General features: G+C 41.4%; 2 protein-coding genes across 3 annotated transcripts; one reads left to right on the top strand and one right to left on the bottom strand.

The window, feature by feature from the left end:
• The first annotated feature begins 109 nt into the window (after nt 1–109).
• LOC116708767 (cleavage and polyadenylation specificity factor subunit 3) lies at nt 110–15935 on the top strand. Of its 2 annotated transcripts, none has more exons than XR_004336770.1 (18): nt 110–355; nt 487–550; nt 1567–1664; nt 1802–1930; nt 2699–2876; nt 2960–3049; nt 3809–3959; nt 4442–4617; nt 10842–11000; nt 12018–12164; nt 12230–12382; nt 12457–12565; nt 13346–13444; nt 13527–13621; nt 13694–13781; nt 13920–13982; nt 14333–14399; nt 14488–14520. XR_004336770.1 is itself a non-coding variant. In XM_032546773.1 (18 exons), exons 1-18 carry the CDS (start codon nt 285–287, stop codon nt 14759–14761), a joined length of 2073 nt encoding a protein of 690 aa, XP_032402664.1. In that variant the 5' UTR covers nt 110–284; the 3' UTR covers nt 14762–15935. The 2 variants fall into 2 exon arrangements, 1 of the variants encoding a protein (XP_032402664.1); XM_032546773.1 differs by lacking the exon at nt 13920–13982 and adding an exon at nt 14660–15935 and having other exon boundaries at nt 14488–14584.
• LOC116708769 (dnaJ homolog subfamily C member 30, mitochondrial-like) lies at nt 15485–18250 on the bottom strand. The gene has a single exon (XM_032546776.1). The coding sequence runs from the start codon at nt 18021–18023 to the stop codon at nt 16998–17000; it is 1026 nt and encodes a 341-aa protein (XP_032402667.1). The 5' UTR covers nt 18024–18250; the 3' UTR covers nt 15485–16997.
• Between the last annotated feature and the right edge of the window lie 283 nt (nt 18251–18533).

Here is an 18533-nt window from a genome sequence, read left to right as displayed (position 1 = left end):
AACTAAAAATAATAATAAAATTTTTTTTTATTAAACCAGTAAACATTAAAATTACTGAATTTATATTAATGCGATATTCATACGATAAGGAAATATTTCTAACAAGCCTAACTTCATTTTATACATGTAAACGTGATGCTGACATTTTACGGAACTGTTTTCAAGAAAGTGTTGTTTCCAGACGGACCCTGAGCCACACTGTCCATTTATTATTACCCCAGTATACCGATTTTATTTGTATTATTGTGTAATTTCACGTATTTAAGCCGTATAATTGAAGTGTAATGGCGTCGAAGCGAAAAGCAGACATGGTGGTCCCTGCTGAGGAAAGCGACCAGCTCCTCATCCGCCCTCTGTGAGTTACAATTATTTAATTTGTTTATTTATGACGACCTGATTCAGTTTTTTTATCCTTTCCTAAATAAAACCGTTTGAAAATGTTATATTATGATGTTACATATTATTTGTTTTTTCGTCATGTTACAGTGGCGCAGGCCAGGAAGTTGGGAGATCTTGTATAATCCTGGAGTTCAAAGGGAGGAAAATTATGGTAAATATGAGAAGCTCCTGGTTTTCCTTTTATTTATAATAACAAGCAGAGGAAATGCTAAGGAAATTTTAAAAAGTTGACATATACAGATTAATTTCAAATCGAGAAAATGAGGCTTTATTTTAATTGTAATGCGATCTTTATGCTGTTTTCAGAAGCATTTATGATCTGAAGCTTGATAAAAACACGTGTCTAGAAAATAATGTTTCATCAAAATCGCGTTATTTCCCCGAGTCTTCCTCATAAGAGCTGCTATTTATGAAGCATAACGTACATTTTTCTGTTTTCACAATCAGTGCTGCCCTCTACTGGTCAAAGATAATCACTGTCCTGCATGTTTTTACTTTAATTCAGTTCAAATTTTAAATATTTTGTTAAAAAGGGAAATTAAATGTGATAATTCAGATCATCCAAATATCTTCAGTCTTTGTTGAAGGTGGCAGAAACTCATTTAAGACGGTTTTATATAATCATAACTGTAAAGAGCTATTTTGATTGTCTTATAAAAGTATTTAAAGGGACAGTATCATGTAAATTTCACTTTTTTGATGTAACATCATGTAAAGGTTTATTTAAATGTAATACATTATATATAATGTCATTCCCTCATTTAAACTTATGTCAAGTGTTGCCTTGATTCTTAATGTTTGAGAAATCATTTAATCTCCATGGCAACCATTCAGCAGAGCAAAACGCCTGGTTGAACCTAGCTCCGCCTTCAAGGCACAGCTCCTCCCCCCCTCCGCTCCTTCATACTAGCCAGCAGCAATTAGCTCATTATACGAGCCATTAGTCAGAGCAACGCTGTTTAAAACGTTGCTAAAGGGTTAATGGAGGAGCCATGTTGCGACGACTTCCTGAAGGCGAAGTTTCAGAAAGAGCAGGAGTTTCTTAAAGAGACGGAGGCCCAATTTCAAGGCATCAAATCTGAAGATGCAAAGATAACCTTCCTCCAAGCCTCATTGAGCACATTGTGGTGTTTAGATTATAAATAGAGGATTGTTTGTGTTTATCAGCTGGACTGCGGCATCCATCCGGGTTTAGAGGGAATGGATGCTCTTCCCTATATCGACCTGATCGACCCCGCAGAGATCGACCTCCTCCTCATCAGCCAGTGAGTCTTTCCTTCGCTTTTTTTACTTTCTCCACTATTTAACAGTAATAAACTCTTGACATTTCCCTCCACATGTTTCACACTGGTTGTAGCCTCTAAGTTATAATCTTAAATTCACACTCATGTCCTGTCATCAGTTTTCACTTGGATCACTGCGGCGCTCTGCCCTGGTTCCTCCAGAAAACCAGCTTTAAGGGGCGGACATTCATGACGCATGCCACCAAGGCCATCTACCGCTGGCTGCTGTCAGACTACGTCAAAGTCAGGTGGGAACAGCCATGCTATGCTAACATGTTACATTTCCGTGCAAAGGTATTCACCATGTTTGTACGTCTACAGAGTTAAATTTTACCCGTTCTGGATTGGATGGAGACCATCTGTGAACATTTATTTTTCCAAGTCTTGCCACTGATTATCAGTTATGTTCAGGTCCTCACTGGATTTTATGTGCTAGATTAACATAAACCAGTGGATAAAAGCTGCAAGGTTTTTATTTTTATAGAGAAAAATAAAACAGCTCATCCCAGTCTCAGATTTTCTGCAGCTGCCAGCAGATTTTGTTCCAGGATTGTCCTGGATTTAGTTCTGTTCATCTTCCCATCATCTCTGAAACTCCGGTGCTTTGGTTTGGATGTGTCCCAGGTGCTACCACGAATTTTCCAGTTAGCATTTAGCATTTTTGCTAGTTTTGAAAACATTTAGCATAGTTAGCTTCCTCAAGATAAATGTGACCAACTGTCCAGATAAATTCCAAAGCACTAATTCACTTTACTGTTTTGTAAACTTTCTGTTGAATAAAGTTTAACATCTATGTTGAAGTTTTGTTATCGAGTAGTTAGACGCTTATGCTCATGCTCTTATTTTGAAATGCGTTCATTTTGCTCCTCCACCACAGACTCTGATTACCAGTACAATAGGACTTCTAAAGGTAGCTGGTTTTACTGGATTTATTTAGGGGAAAGATCGAAGGAGGATCATACATATTTATGTCGTACTTTTTAAAAAACATGTTTTCTTTATTGTTTTATTTGCAGTAACATCTCTGCAGATGACATGCTGTACACTGAGACCGACCTGGAGGACAGCATGGATAAAATAGAGACCATCAACTTCCATGAGGTGAAGGAAGTGGCTGGGATCAAGTTCTGGTGCTACCATGCTGGTCATGTGCTGGGAGCGGCCATGTTCATGATCGAAATAGCTGGAGTTAAGGTAAATAATCTACAGTCTGTGTGGAAATGCTGCCGTGAAAAATTAAATATTTAAGTTACAAGTTGCATTTTGTCTCTTCAAAGCTGCTGTACACAGGAGACTTCTCCAGACAGGAGGACAGACATCTGATGGCAGCCGAGATCCCGAGTGTCAAACCTGACATCTTAATTATAGTATGACATCAATCCCTGTTACATCATAATAATTATCCCACGTTTGTTACAAATCAAAGTCATTTATACAGATTTGGTCTGTTTGTCACACATTTTTCAAATTTCAAATTAGAGTAAATACAACAAGTTTCAAATGGTGATTTGATTTATTGAAGTTGCAGTGTTTTACAAATGTATGTTTTTTTACATATTTATTAAAACAGTCACTACATTGTGACAGATAGCTGCAATGGCTACTATAGCAATGTGCAAAAATGCACCACTAGGTCAAAAACAACCAATCAGAGCCAGGAGGCGGGTCTCAGTGTTTTCAATTATGCTCGTGTACACAATGCTAAATGTTCTAATGCCAGAGAACATTAGAAAAACTGTTTGTTCACCATCATCGGTGGCCATGCTAACTAGCCTGAGCATTCATGGTAGCCTACAGCATACACAAGGGTGATTGACAGCGCTAGAAAGAACAAAGTTGAGTTTTTGGAGTGGGCTAGTCAAAGTGTGGACTTCAATTTGATTTAGATGCAGTTACAGGAACAATTCTACAAAGCAGAGAGGGTCAAAGTTAATCTGGAAACCCTTTAAAATCTTTAATAATGTTAACAATAAGTTCTTAGGTTTACTTTTCCACAGAGCGCCAGCTTAGTTTGGATAGTTTTTTTGCATTTACTCTGGTTTTCTTTGATATTAAAATTGTTTTATGATCTGAAACATTGAAGCATATTAAAAGCAGACGCAGAGCGGGTTTGTCTCTGACTGCAGGAGTCGACCTACGGGACTCACATCCACGAGAAGAGGGAGGAGCGCGAGGCTCGCTTCTGCAACACGGTGCACGACATCGTCAACCGGGAGGGCCGCTGCTTGATTCCCGTGTTCGCCCTGGGACGGGCCCAGGAGCTGCTGCTCATCCTGGGTTAGGAAAACCCCTGGCTGTTGTCTCGGCCCACTTCGCTTCATTCTGCAGAGCCAATCAGTTACACTGTAAAACATTTGAAGAAAATGAAGGTTCACCAGCTAGAAAATTGTTTTAGTTTTAAATCAGAAATTAAAGTTCATTAAGTTAATTTAGCAACATTAATATTCTCTAAACTTTGTTTTTTAAAGTCTGACAGTTTATTAATCTTGCAACACAAGTTGTTTAAAATTAATACTGTAATTTAAACCAAATACACACTTCTGTATTATTTTTGCTCACATTATCAGGTTAAACCAACAACTCATTATAAGATAGAATAACTTAAATTCTAGATTGAACTCGCATGAACAAAATGTCTGATGTAATAATTAAATTCTGCTGTCAAACATTTATTTCGAACAATTCATCTGAGTAAACATTGTCCTGAACTATTGATTACTATTGATTATGTTTGCATGTGTGTTTGTTTTGTTTCCTAGATGAATACTGGCAGAATCACCCAGAACTCCACGACATTCCCATCTATTACGCCTCATCTCTGGCCAAGAAGTGCATGGCTGTCTACCAGACCTACGTCAACGCAATGAACGACAAAATCCGCAAAGCAATCAACATCAACAACCCCTTTGTGTTCAAACACATCAGCAATCTGAAGGTAGGCGGTCCTTAGAAAGTCTTAAAATCTCTGCATGTATTTAATGTATTTTTTTGATAGGCAAAAGTTTGAGTTGCACACAGATATCTTCATTTTGTTTGGTGACTTGACTTGAGACAGTTGAGGCTACCACTAGTTAGCTGCTAACATATCCGCGATAGCTAGCTAGCTTTTTTGTGCGTGTCATGGGTCAGTGCTACTTTATCGCCAGTTGGTTTGATGAAGTTGGTACGTTCTGTCATGATCAGGGGCTCAACTGCATACTTTCTGTATGCGAACACGTCATCCCCCCCCCAGTCCCAATGACATAAATTTGTACAAATCCTCTTTAATGAAAGTATCAATACTAATAAATGTACATATATGTGAATAAATTATTGCCTACAGGGCAATTAAAAAAGAATTAAACAAGGGCGTGCCATGGTGGCGTAGCGCGACCCGTATTTGGAGGCCTTGAGTCCTCGACGCGGCCGTCGCGGGTTCGACTCCCGGACCTGACGACATTTGCCGCATGTCTTCCCCCCTCTCCTTCCCCATTTCCTGTCAGCCTACTGTCATATAAGGGACACTAGAGCCACAAAAGACCCCTGGGGGGGAAAAAAAAAAAAAATTATAATAGTAATTAAACAAAAAACAGGGCAGTATTTCATCATTTAATATATTTGAGCCAAAGAGCCTCTTCTGTTATCCTGTCTAGAACCGCCTGTGGCTGCAGGTCTGAGGCTTTTTGTTAGCATGTTTTCTATCATTCTTATAGATTGATAGGAAACCTTATATAAACTGGCCACCCACATTAATAAAACGGTGAAATAATATTGACCACAAAACACTATTTATAAAAGATATCAACGTTTTTCCTACACAATCCTAACAAACGTTTTTAATGATCTCTTCACAATATTTATTCATTTACTATTAATCTATTTGTATGATTTGTTCTTTAAATTGCCATTTATATTATTTTTCGGTCTCAGGAAATGACTGAGGGATGAAGAGACTGATGTCTGGTTCTTTAGGTTCTTTAGGTTCTGACGGGTCTGCGGTTCCTCTCCTGATCCATTCTGTCTGATATCAAACAACCCACTGAATATCGATACACATATTTTTTAAATGCCCCTATTAAACGTCACTGTGATTGTTTAGCCTGTTTCTTCCCACCACCGTCTGTATTTTTGCCAGAGGTTTTACTTTAAGGACGGTGTTTTATCGGGCGGACATTTTAAAAAGACTTGGGTTGATAGCAGCTCACCGCGGCTGCGTAGCAACCGTCTCTAAGCAACCATGACGGGTGGTTTTTCACAAATAACCACAAAATTCACACAAAAACCAACAGATCCCCACATTTTTCTGAGTTTATCAACATTTTTTCTCAAAAACATTTTGGTTCAAGTGACCGCTGTCTCAGCCTGACTTGATGTCAAGTTATAGTCCATGACCGATAGAGCGATTAATAAAAGGTCACATTTAACATCATATATTAGCGCAAATATTGTAAAAATTCCTTACAAATATTTCTAAATTAGCGCCACGAAATCGGTGATGTTGATGGCAGAAAACCACTAAAACAATCCTGGATGGACTGATTAGTGTGAAAAGATGTTCAATATTATGTTATTTTAAGGAACACTTTTAACAGTTGAATTGGTTTTTATCAATACGATCCGGCGCAACAGGAACTTTATGAACATTCAGATTTTGGCCCAAAATGGAAATGAGTTTGATGCCCTGATATTTGATTAAAAACGACTGAATCCTGGACTATTTTGAGTGTAAACAAGAATAAAGAGGAAGATATTTGGTGGTGGAATGATGTCACTCCACCAGCAAAGGAAGATTCTGTGATGTCACTGGCGATTCAGTCTGTGATGTCATCAACTGTAGGATTGTATGCAACACAATTCTGCATATTTTTCATTGCTTGCAATATCACTGACCAGTTCAGACGCAAAGCTCTTTCAGGTAGTTTACCAATCCAGGATTTTAGTGATTGTATTTAGGAGAAAATGTCTCATTATACGCCGAGATACCACAGTGGGATGATGGGAAACCACGCGAGAAGGGGAGGCCAGCAAAACCCCCAAGGCAGGTTCCCTCCTGCACACCCGAATGCCTTACACGGGGAAATCCACAGGCTGAGTTACCTTCTGGAAATGGAGAGAGCCGGGAGGTTTGAAGACAACCAGAAACTGTCCCACCTGGAGGCCGAGCTGGAAGAGACCAAACTCCAGTTAAAAAAGCAGAAAGCTCTCAAAGAAACGTTTATCAACCAGGCCAAAGAGGCAAAGAGGGAACTTGAGAGACTAGAGAAGTTCAGTGATCCAGAAGTCCGTAACGCTGCGGTCATTGCTTCCAAGGTTCACAACAATGTGAAATACATGAAGAAGAAGAACTTGCAACAAGACTTGGAGGAGTTAAAGGTGGCCCACCTCCTCAGCCAGGAAGCATTTGTAGCTGAAATACAGGCTGAGAGGAAGAAAAGTCAGGGACTCCAAGAAGATCTGGACCAACTCCAGACTTCCTACGAGGAGCTGCGCTCTAAGTATGAAGCAGCCGATGCTCTGCTGAGGCAGGAGGCCGAGACACAGAAGCTTTATGAAGCGAGGCTGAGTGAGGAACAACGACTCCTGGAGAACCTGAGAGCTGAGAAGGACGACATGTTTAAAGAAATGTCCCAAAAGATTTCATTCCTGCAAGACAGCGAGAAACTTTTGCAGGAAGAATTAAATCTGATCAAACGTTCATATAATGAACTGACCTGCAAATATGAAAGCGAAGTTTCTTTACTAAAGCAAGACGTGGAAAGATATCGGCAGGAGGCGACACATGAGAAAGACACCAACATAGAAAGAACGAATGAAAATCTGCAGCTTATCAACAATCTGAGAGCTGAGAAGGTGGAGCTCTTCCATAAAATGTCCAGAGAAATCACAGTTCTGCAAAAGAGAGAGAAGCAGATGATAAAACTGGACCAGTTTAACTTCTTCTACGAGGAGCTAAAATGTAAATATGAAAGAGGCATTATGGATATACAGCAGCAGGCTCAAACATACCAGCAGAAGATAAACCAGGAGGAAACTGCTCTTTCAAACAGAGAAAAGAAAGAGAAGCTTATGCTTGAAAGAAACCATTCTGAGCTGCAACAACAAGTCGAAAACCTTCAGCTGCAGATAAATCAGGAGCGAAAAGATCATCTGGAGAAATCAGAGGAGGACATGGCGCGTCTAGACAACCTGAGAGCTGAGAAGGAGGAGCTCTTCCAAAACATGTCCAGAGAAATCACAGTTCTGCAAAAGAGAGAGAAGCAGATGATAAATGAACTGGATCAGGTTCACGTTTCATATGAGGAGCTAAGACGTAAATATGAAAGAGACATTATGGATTTACAGCAGCAGGCTGAAACATACCAGCAGGAGATAAACCAGGAGAGGAAAATTAATCTGGAGAAATCAGAGGAGGACATGGCGCTTCTAGACAATATGAGAGCTGAGTTTGCCGTCCTCCAAGATAAAACAACAACTGAGATTCAATTCCTTCAAGACCAGGAAAGGAGTGTCCAGGCTGAGTTGGAGAAGGTTAACAGTTTGTACCTGGAGTTAAACCGTCGGTATGAAACTGATGTCACTGCATTGAAACAGGAAGCAGCAAAATACCAGCAGGAGATAAGTTGTGTGATAAATGATTTGGACGGAGCAAGAGAGGATGTACTGCTGCCCGACACTCTGAGAGCTGAGGAAGAAGATTTCCATCAAAAACACATCCCAGTTTCCCAAGAGAAGGAGGAAAACTCACAGAACCAAGTCGACCCGATTAAAGTCTTCAGTCAAGAGGTTTCTTCTGAGGAGGAACTCTCAGGAAAAACCTTATCAGGTTGTTCCACGGATCCGGAATCCACAGAAGAGACTGAGATCGCTGGAGAAACCATCCTGGAGGATTTAAACAATCCAGATACTAAAACCCTGCAGGATGGTAAAAAGAAAAAATCTAAATTTTCAATTTGGAAAAAAGTCCAAAACACTCTGCGATTGAAGAAGCCAAAAAAAAAAAAAAAGATTGAAGACGATCAAGAACATGTTTAATGTTCTTGATTTTGATATTTAGAGGAGAAAGACGTGAGAGGTCTGTGAACGGGGCGCCATGCTTTTGTGTTGTCTGCTTGTATAAAAGAGAAGAAAAAGGGGCAGGAAATGCCTAATCCAGTTATACTTTTAACCAGCTTTATAGTAAAACTGCAAATTATGTTTTATTTCTGATGTTACTTCTAGGTTTTGTTTGTCAACCTGGGTTCAATTCCCAGTCCTGGAGAATCTGCTGCATGTCTTTCCCTTCTCTCTCCTCCTAATTTCCTGTTCAACCTGTTAAATTACGGCCTAAAAAACTTTATTCGAGCCTAAAAGACTAAAAAAACTAAAACATACATTTCACCTCACAACTGGAGCAACAGTCAGAATATGCTTCCCACCACATTGTGCTCGTTTCCTCGTGTTAAATAACAACTTTCTTCCTCTCTCTCATTTTCTCTCTTTCTTACATAATTAATAGGTTACTTAATATTTACACACATACATGCACACATTTACACGTCCCCTCCATGGGCTGCCACCTTATCGTGGTGGGGGGGTTTGAGTGTCCCAGTGATCCTAGGAGTTATGCTGTCAGGGCTTCATGCCTCTGGTTGGGCCACCCAATGCAGACAGGTCCAAGGTGAGGAACCAGAACCAAGTGCAGCCCAAAGATCCCTTATGATGAATACGACCGTTGGAAACAGGGGTTGTACCCGCCCCTACATGAGGTCCCACCCTGGAGCCAGGCCTGGGGGCGGGGCACGTTGGGGAGCCCCTGGTGGCCGGGCTTTAACCCATGGAGCCCGGCCGGGCTCAGCCCGAAAAGAGCCCATGGGTTCCGGCTAGAAATAGTCGGACTCACTGCAGTGCATGGCTCTGGTTCTGGAGCCGGTCTCCTTGAAAGGGGTTGGATGTTCTCCCACCCTTGTGAGAGGCGCTGGGCAGGAGTGGGCTTTCTTGTTGCCTCCATCTTGGTGCCTGTACGTTGGGGTGAACAAGAGGATAGCCTCTCCCTCTACCTACGGGTTTGGGTCGGGTTCTGACTGTTTACCCACCTTTTTAAGTCCTTGGAGGGGGTACTGGAGAGTGCCACTCCTGGGAACTGCCTTGTTATACTGGAGGGGTTTTCTCCGTTGGGTCTCTGGGCTCCCTTAGAGACGGGGTGAGAAGCCCAGGAATCCAGGAGTCACTGATGTGTTTACATATATCCAGGGTTTCCCCCAGGGTATTATAAGCCCCCTGACCTCCTGCATCAAGGTAGGAGTCAAGATGAAACCCCACTGCGTTGCTCTGCTGTGCAGCTCGATGTGAACTGCAGGTATAACATGTAGTTGTGCTTGAAGAGGTGCGTTGAGTGAGCAGTGAGAATGATTTATCTTTGTGAACAAAGAATTATGTGCAGCATTTCCATCTGAACACGAAAATGTAACTGACCCTAATATTTCCCGTGTTTTGTTTTGGTCATTATTATTACACTTATTGTTGAGGTGTGTGTGATAGGTGCGTCTATCAGACATTTGTAGCAATACGGAATAAATCGCGTCCCGTATTGGACAACAACAACCGCCTGTCATTGTAGCCTAGCTTAAGCTAACCTGAATATTTAACTCTCTAGTTGATACTCTGACATTACTTACCTTCTGTCTTTCAACCACTTTGAAAAGCTTTTCTTAGTCTCTCAACATCTTTATCCCTCCCCTTCTTCTGTTTTCTGTTTTGTGCGCCGGAGGTTTATCTGCCGCCCGTCTTTATCTCCCTGTTCATTCCTACAATTCAAATTTAAAGGAAAAAAAAACGCGCCTCAGCGCTTCTGCCCAGGCTGCCTGTATGGGAGGGAGAGGCTGGCAGGAGGGGAGGGGCGCCTAATCAATGCTGTTCCTCTGTTATTGATCATTTCATACATAAACAGCTGTTAAGTACATAAAATGCTGACTAGAAAAAAAAATCCCCACATCGTTTTTGCGCCCCTCTAGTGCAGCGCCCCTATGCGTCGCATTCACTGCATAGCCACTTTTTGCGCCACTGGTCATGATACAGAAACCATAAATTCCAACCATAATGTTTTTAAAAAGTCTTACATTTGAGTTGGTGGACTGCAGACACTCTGTAGCGAAAGCTTTGCTACTTCAGTGCTGTTATGATCCAGTTTCTGTCCTGTCCCAGAGCATGGACCACTTTGATGACATCGGCCCCAGCGTGGTGATGGCGTCGCCGGGTATGATGCAGAGCGGCCTCTCCAGGGAGCTGTTCGAGAGCTGGTGCACCGATAAGAGGAACGGCGTCATCATCGCTGGATACTGTGTGGAGGGAACGCTAGCTAAGGTAGGAAGCTAGCTTCATTTATCACCTCTTCAAAAACAGCTGCAGAACTTTATTTAGGACCATGAGACAGAGAAAGGGAGCTAAATGTAAATGCACGCTGCACTTTTCAGATTCTCATTAATTATTTTTTCTTCCTCTTGACAATTCTGCTCTACTTTGTGATCGTTTGTCCCAAAAGTCTGAATAAAATAAACTGAATTTTGTGTTTGTGGGGTTTTTTTATTCATAGTTCCTACAGAGGCTGCACAGTGGCGCAGTTGGTACAGATACCTACCAAGATGGCTGCCAGCTACAAAGTTTCCAGAAGTGTGACATCACATGAGAACCACAAATACATAGTTCCTAGAACTTTGTGCCTGACAGCCATCTTGGTAGGCAGTTGCTATGTAGTTGCTGTAACAACAATAAACAAGCCACAAGCGGAGAACTACTGTAGCTCTCACCTCGTTTCTATCTAACTAGTAAACAATACAAATACATTCCAACTATTACTAGATTACAATTTTTGAGTTCTCTACCAATCTGTGTGTAATACTACGATAAATAGCAGTGATATTTACTGTAGTACTTACTGCCGAACTAGCAAAGTTAGCTTAGCTAATGTAGCTTTTAGCTGGTAGCTAATACTGACATGTACAAATCCATTTAAATACTGATTTTATGTGTCCACAAAGCTCCATGCTGTACGCAGTCTTTGTGTTCACTAAGTGGTGAACTATGCCATAGCAGGAGATCCACATCGTCTGACATGTTCCCATTCAAATGGGTCGATCCTGACAGCAGCCATTTTGTTCATATATATTTCTCTCGCACATTAGTCAAGAATGTCCACATATTTTCTGTTTGTTGATCTTGATGCCATGGGTTCGCTATGCTTTGCGCGACGCTTGCCTACCAAGATGGCGGCCTATTGCCTCCAGTGGGACCTATGTGTAGAATCTATTCGTTAATCCTATTCTTTGACATAAACTCATTTTATTAACATTTAACAGACCTGTTTGCGTGTTTCCTCTGCAGCACATCATGTCTGAGCCAGAGGAGATCACCACCATGTCCGGACAGAAGCTGCCACTCAAGATGTCAGTGGACTACATCTCCTTCTCCGCCCACACCGACTACCAGCAGACCAGCGAGTTCATCCGGGCCCTCAAGCCGCCTCATGTGGTGGGTTGGCAGGTAGAAACCGCCTGCGCTCGTCCTTTTCTGACTCCGTGTGTGTTTGCTCTCAGATCCTGGTTCACGGGGAGCAGAACGAGATGGCCCGCCTGAAGGCAGCGCTGATCCGGGAGTACGAGGATAACGACCAGGTCCACATCGAAGTGCACAACCCTCGCAACACGGAGGCCGTCACTCTCAACTTCAGGGGAGAGAAGCTGGCCAAGGTTCTGGGTTTTCTTTGAGCTGCTGCTTACTGATGTTTTTGCTGAGCCTGTCAGACTGAAAGTTGTCCTCACAGGTGATGGGTTCCCTGGCTGATAAGAAATGTGCTCAGGGTCAGAGGGTGTCTGGCATACTCGTCAAGAAGAACTTCAATTACCACATCCTGAATCCATCCGACCTCTCTAGTAAGTTACTCACACTTATATGTTGTTGTATGATATAATCATAAGTCTAAAATCCAGTCAAAGTCCTTCTGCACCATTTTTAAATCAGTTTTTCCTTCCACTCAACTTTCCAATAATATGCCTGCATACTCTGAGAATAGTCCTTGTGCACCATGTGCTTTTTATCACAATTAGATCCAGGATAAGAACGTTTTTTAAAATTCCAATAATAATGTTATGAGATAAAAAGAATAAAGACACAGTATTGTAAAATTATGTCATAAAATTATGAGAAAAAAAATTTAATGAGAGAAAACTTTGAAAAGTTATCAAGAGTCATCAACTAGGCAAGTCTGTGATTGTTTCTTTATTTTATTCTCATATTTTTACGACTATTTTTTAATTATTATGACTTAATTCTCATTTTATTATTACTTTGTTCTCATATTATTACGACTTTATTTTCATAATTCAAATTGCGATAAAAGCCTTACCCTAATACTTTGTTACAGAGAACTGGAGGAACAATATTCCTTTTGAAAAAATTAGCCTAAAACTAAATTATTCAGAGGTTTGGCATAAACCAAGTACGGCTTTCCAGGAAACCATTCCTGATCCCAGCTGTGAAGCACGGTGGTGGCGGAGTCATGGTTGGCCTGGTCAACCCCTTAAATGTGTTAAAAATAAATGACAGCTGAAGCAGAACTGAACCCCGCCAGCCTAAAGACTAGCAGTAAATCCATGAAGGATTTGGTGAGATTTCAGAAAAGGAGAGTTGTTTCCATGGCGATGTGTCCACAGCGTACACAGAGCTGGCCATGAGCACAGTGAAGCAGAACCAGGCCATCCCGTTCACCGGGCCGTACTCGCTGCTCGTCTGCCACCTGAGGAACCTGACAGGTCAGCCTCTAGCGTTCGGGCGGCGCTCCGCTGAGTCCGAGCGAGACGCTTTAGCTTCACTCGCCTTCGCCGTCTGTCTCAGGGGACGTGGAGGAGCTGGACGGCACGGAGAAGAAAACGCTGAAGATCTTTAAAAGCATCACTCTGGTCCACGAGGTCGGCATGGTGGTGCTGGAGGTGAGAGCGTCAGATCAGACCAGATAAACAGAAGCTCTTTATTAATGGCTGTTATTTTATTTTCTCTTTTAGTGGGTAGCCAATCCGCTGAACGACATGTACGCTGACGCCGTCACCACCGTGGTGCTGGAGGTGCAGTCCAACCCAAAGGCTCAGAAAGGTGAGTCAAACTATCACTGTTCTGGTGGTGGCCTCTATTGATCTGTTTTAATGATTGAAAACAGATTAGATTTTACTTTAAAAATATAATTAAAAATTTGTGATTTAAAAAATTATTAGAATCAAATTTTTTCATCTTCCCTCGATGAGCCACTTCAGGTTGACTTAGACCTGAAAGCACTATGCCTACATAATATTTAGTGTAAGCTAACACTACAGCGCTACACCAACATGGTATTTTGTGAAAGCTATTGCTAAAGCGCTACACTGATACGGTATTTAGTGAAAGCTAATGCTAAAGCACTACACTGACACGGTATTTAGTGGATGTTAATGCTAAAGTGCTATGTCAACACAATATTTAGTGGTAGCTAACTAAAGATCTGTTCTGATGCGGTATTTAGTGGAAGCTTCAGCTAAAATGCTATATCAACACAGTACTTAAGGCAGAAACACATTAAGAATTGTTGTTGCATTGCTGGTTCTGAATGGTGGAAGCATTAAATAACTGATGCTCTGACATCATGGATCTGTTTCGTGTGTCATGACCAGTCATGGAGACGCAGAGTACCACTATGGACATGGATGTCTTCCAAACCCGGTTAGAGGTCATGCTGCAGTGAGTGACATGTTAACTTTTAAATAGAAGACATTTTTAGGAAAAGCTGTTTGTCTTGAAGAGTGCATTGTCCCGTCTCTGATTTTAGGGACATGTTTGGAGAGGACTGTGTGGACTTCAGTGATGGGAAAATCATTTCTGTGATGGTGGACGGACAGACGGTCCACATCAGCTTGGAGACGCGGGTGAGACGGCTGGTTGTTGGGAACAGAATGCTGCTTTTGCTGCAGGTTTAGCTAGCGTCTGCTTTCGCTCTGCAGGTGGTTTACTGCGAGGACGACGTCTCAGAGGACGACTCCCTCAGAGAGATGGTGGAGCTGGCCGTGCAGCGGCTCTACGACGCCCTGAACCCGGCCCTCTGAGGACGGGCCTCCAGATGGGCCCGATCCAGTTTCAGGTCTCCAACCAGAAACTGGATCTTTTAACAGAACTACTGTAGAACAGAAGAATAAGCTTGATTTTACATGTTTTAGCTGATGTACAAGCACTTTAAGTTAACTGTATTTGTGTAGCTTTTCTGTAGTTTTTATTTCTACAAATATGCATTGATTTAGCCTACCTGGGTGACATATGGCTGGTGATTGTTGCATGTTAAAATGTTTTTATTTAAAAGTTGATTAAAAAATTAAGCATTAGCCAGATTTGTATGTTTCCTGTAGTACAAAGTGCCATTTATAAAGTTAGTCAAAAATGAACAGCAATAATTTGGGTTACTTAGCCTGCAATAAGATTATAACAGTGGGAGTTAATTTTTAAAAGATTTTTACTGTCAGCAAATGTTTTAAACCATTTAGGTTGGAACCTAAATATTTAGTCAACAAGCTAAAAAATGAGCTTCAAACTAAAGATACGAAATAATGCAAGATGGACAAAAACTACATTTGTGTTCTTGTACTGAGAAATTTAAGGATTTGTAACTGTTTTGTATTTGCAAAAGAAATATCCACAATTACAAAACTCTTATAGGATTATAAGGCACAAATACTTATGCACACAATCCACCGTCATAGAGCTGCCTGGAGACGTCGCCCAGCTGCTTTATGGAGGGTGTTGGTGAGGAGGGGCAAAGTCAAAGGCTCCAGAGCTGTTTGTGGGTTAGTTTTTAATCTTTGGAACAATATAACGTTCAACATTTAAGTAAACATAAAAGGCACTTCCCTTAGAATGACAACCTGATCTTAGATCACTGGAGTTATTTAAAAGTGCTTACAATGCTTTATCCGTTTCATAAATACTTAATAAAATTTACAAGATTAAAGGATACATGACTTTATGAAAGTCAAAAACAGTTTAAATAAAATATCCAGAGGCTGTGAGTCAAATTATAAACTTCATGTGCAGAGAGAGAAATCAGGAATCCCAGCCACCAAACTTCCCAGAGTAAATAGATTTAAACATCCATTAGGTGAAAAACATGATGTTCCTGAATCCAACATTTTTTCCACCAATGTGCAAAAAAATAACGGATCATCTTATAATGCTAAACGTTTTATGCACTAAAGAAATGTGGAAATAAATTAATATGTTCTTACAGTACCATTGTCTTAAAATTCCATTAACTAATATCTTTGTTGTTTTGTATTTGTGAAAGACACACTTGGGTACAAAATTGTTTTGAATCCTTCCTCCACAAAACTTTCTGTACTCACTTTTACCCTGACGATTTATAATCATTTATCAAGTCTAATGCAAGGAAATCTGGTTATGTGTCTAAAATTGTTTTGGTTTGATCAGGTTTCACATTCTGCCACGTTTTATATAGTTCAAATGAACCAAATTAAACAGAAATAGGAGGAAATGCAGAAGTTTTCTGAAATAAATCAAATATACATGAGATTACTGCATTTTCTGGTGATATATATAAATTATATATCAGAGATTCCAAACTAGCAAGTGAAACATTTTGTAAAATATGAAACAGATACATTATGAACTCTAATCAAACCAAAATGATCAAAGCATGGCTAAGTGTGTCTGGATGTTCAGTGTCTGACTGTCATTTTGTCTGCAGTTTGTAACTTTTTTTTTTTTTTACACATTTGTTGAAACTGTCTGTCATTACAGAATGGAATGAAGCAGATAATCTGTGGTTGTTTCTAGAAAGCAGAGAAACGATTGTTCCTCTGCTCTTCCTCAATTGTTTTTTCCCAATCAGAGGAAGAAGGAGGGTCTTACTGCTGTCAATCATCCTCCATGTGGTGCTGCTCATTTCCTCTCCCCTTTCTCTCTACTATGCTCCCGTTTTTCCTGATAGCAGAGCCTGCAGTGAATGCTAGGGCTGGTTAGCATGGCTACTGATGATGGCGGACAGTAAGTTGTTTCTCCTCCATTGGCACATTGAGCAGTGAGTACATGAGCTTAATGAGCAGCACTAAGACCCTCCTCCTGGCTCTGATTTTGTTGGAGTGTACATTTTAGTAGATGGCAAAATCAGGAGATCGATCTTTTCACAGATTATTTGTCTCATAATACACTGTCACAACATAGTGAGAGTTTTGACAAATATGATTAAATAATTATTTAAAAGTTACATATTGCAGCTTTAAAGCATAAAACGAGCAGCAGCCTATTCGAGCTTATCCATCCACCAAACTTTCCTCACTTCCCTAAGCTAAATACAATCCCCACGGCCAACAGCAGCATCAGCCCAATTCCGAACTCCATCATGTTGGCAAATTTCGTGTCTTGGTAGCTGTCCTCCCTCTTCAGCCTCTCCTCCCTCCGGAGCCGGATGTCTCTCTGCCTCTGCAGCTGCTCTCCGTAGTGGGCCTTGTAGAACTCATCGAAGTCATACCGCCTGTCTCTCAACTCTGCGCCCGTCACAGACCGCCTGCTCCCCGGCTGCTGCTCGGCTGAGCCCCCCATGAAGACCCCGGTGGAGGGTTTGGCTCTGCCGCGGAGGTCCGACAGGCTCAGGAGCCCCAGATCGTACTTCTTCCGGAGCACCTTGTTGCCCAGCACCGTGTAGGCCTCGCTGATCTCTGAGAAGCGGTCGGTGGCCTCCGCGCTGCCCGGGTTCCGGTCCGGATGGTAGGCGAAGGACTGCTTGTAGTAGGCGGTTTTGATCTGGGCTTTGGTGGCGGTGGGTGGGACTTCTAGGACATCGTAGTAGCCGGTTTTGGTTTTGTACAGCGGATCAGATCTGGACCCGTTTCCGCTGTAGCTCCTCATGAAAACAAATGGAGGAGATCCAGGATCCAGACTCCGGCTCGGGGGAAAGAGGGACAAAGTCCTCCACAACTTCTTACATCTCCGATACGAAGGAACAATCCGCTTAGTGAATTCTACCAGAGTCCCATTTGAACATAAATCATTCTTATGTCCCAGAAAACAGCGTTTTTTAGGCGTGTCTCGCTTCTCCGGACCGGTTTCTGCTCCACCCGGCAGCGGGCTCACCTTTGTATAACCGTCCCGACAGCGAGCAGCGGCTGCCCGCTCCGCTGCTCTTCCAGCTCCGTTCCGCTCACGGTTTTCATTGTCATCAAACGGAAACCCAGCCGACAGAAAGCCAGGATGTAGCGCCTTTGTTCCGACTCGGTTTCGGTTCTGCAGAGGGTAGAGTTTAGACATTTTAAGTCCAAATTCACACGATCCCCTTCCCGCAAAGTGCCTGACCTCCGCCATGTTTTCTGGTGGAGACCGGCTGAAGGAAGGGAGGAATTTAAACCACAGCGCCCCCAGCGGTAAGGTGGAGAAACGTCAAAACAAATTAATTACACCAAGCAAAACATTATGACCATTGATAGTTAAATTAAATGACTTATTTTGGTTTACATGAATTTTAATTACATTGAAAGTAGTCAGAATTCATTTAATTCTAGATTAAGTATTACTACCACTTTCTTGCTCACTTAAAGAACAGTCATGTCATTTATGTTTTTCTTTTTGATTATTTTAAAATAACGATAAACATACATTTGCAAAAAGATGATGGATAACTTTTTATGACTGCTACAACCTGCGCTTGTTTTTATATCTATATTCATAATTATTCCTGGTTATTATGTTTATCAGTAAAAGTTATTAAAAGCCATTGTTGAAGTTCAGTGTCATCGATAAAAGACAGAGCCCTACGTTTATAAAATTTCAAACACACTGAATTTCTTCACTTAAAGTGAATTAACATTTTAATCG

The sequence above is a fragment of the Xiphophorus hellerii genome, chromosome 19 (assembly GCF_003331165.1).
Source record: "Xiphophorus hellerii strain 12219 chromosome 19, Xiphophorus_hellerii-4.1, whole genome shotgun sequence".
NCBI lineage: Eukaryota > Metazoa > Chordata > Actinopteri > Cyprinodontiformes > Poeciliidae > Xiphophorus > Xiphophorus hellerii.
Note: the sequence above shows the minus strand (reverse complement) of the source record. Positions and strands in the feature narration are given on the sequence as shown.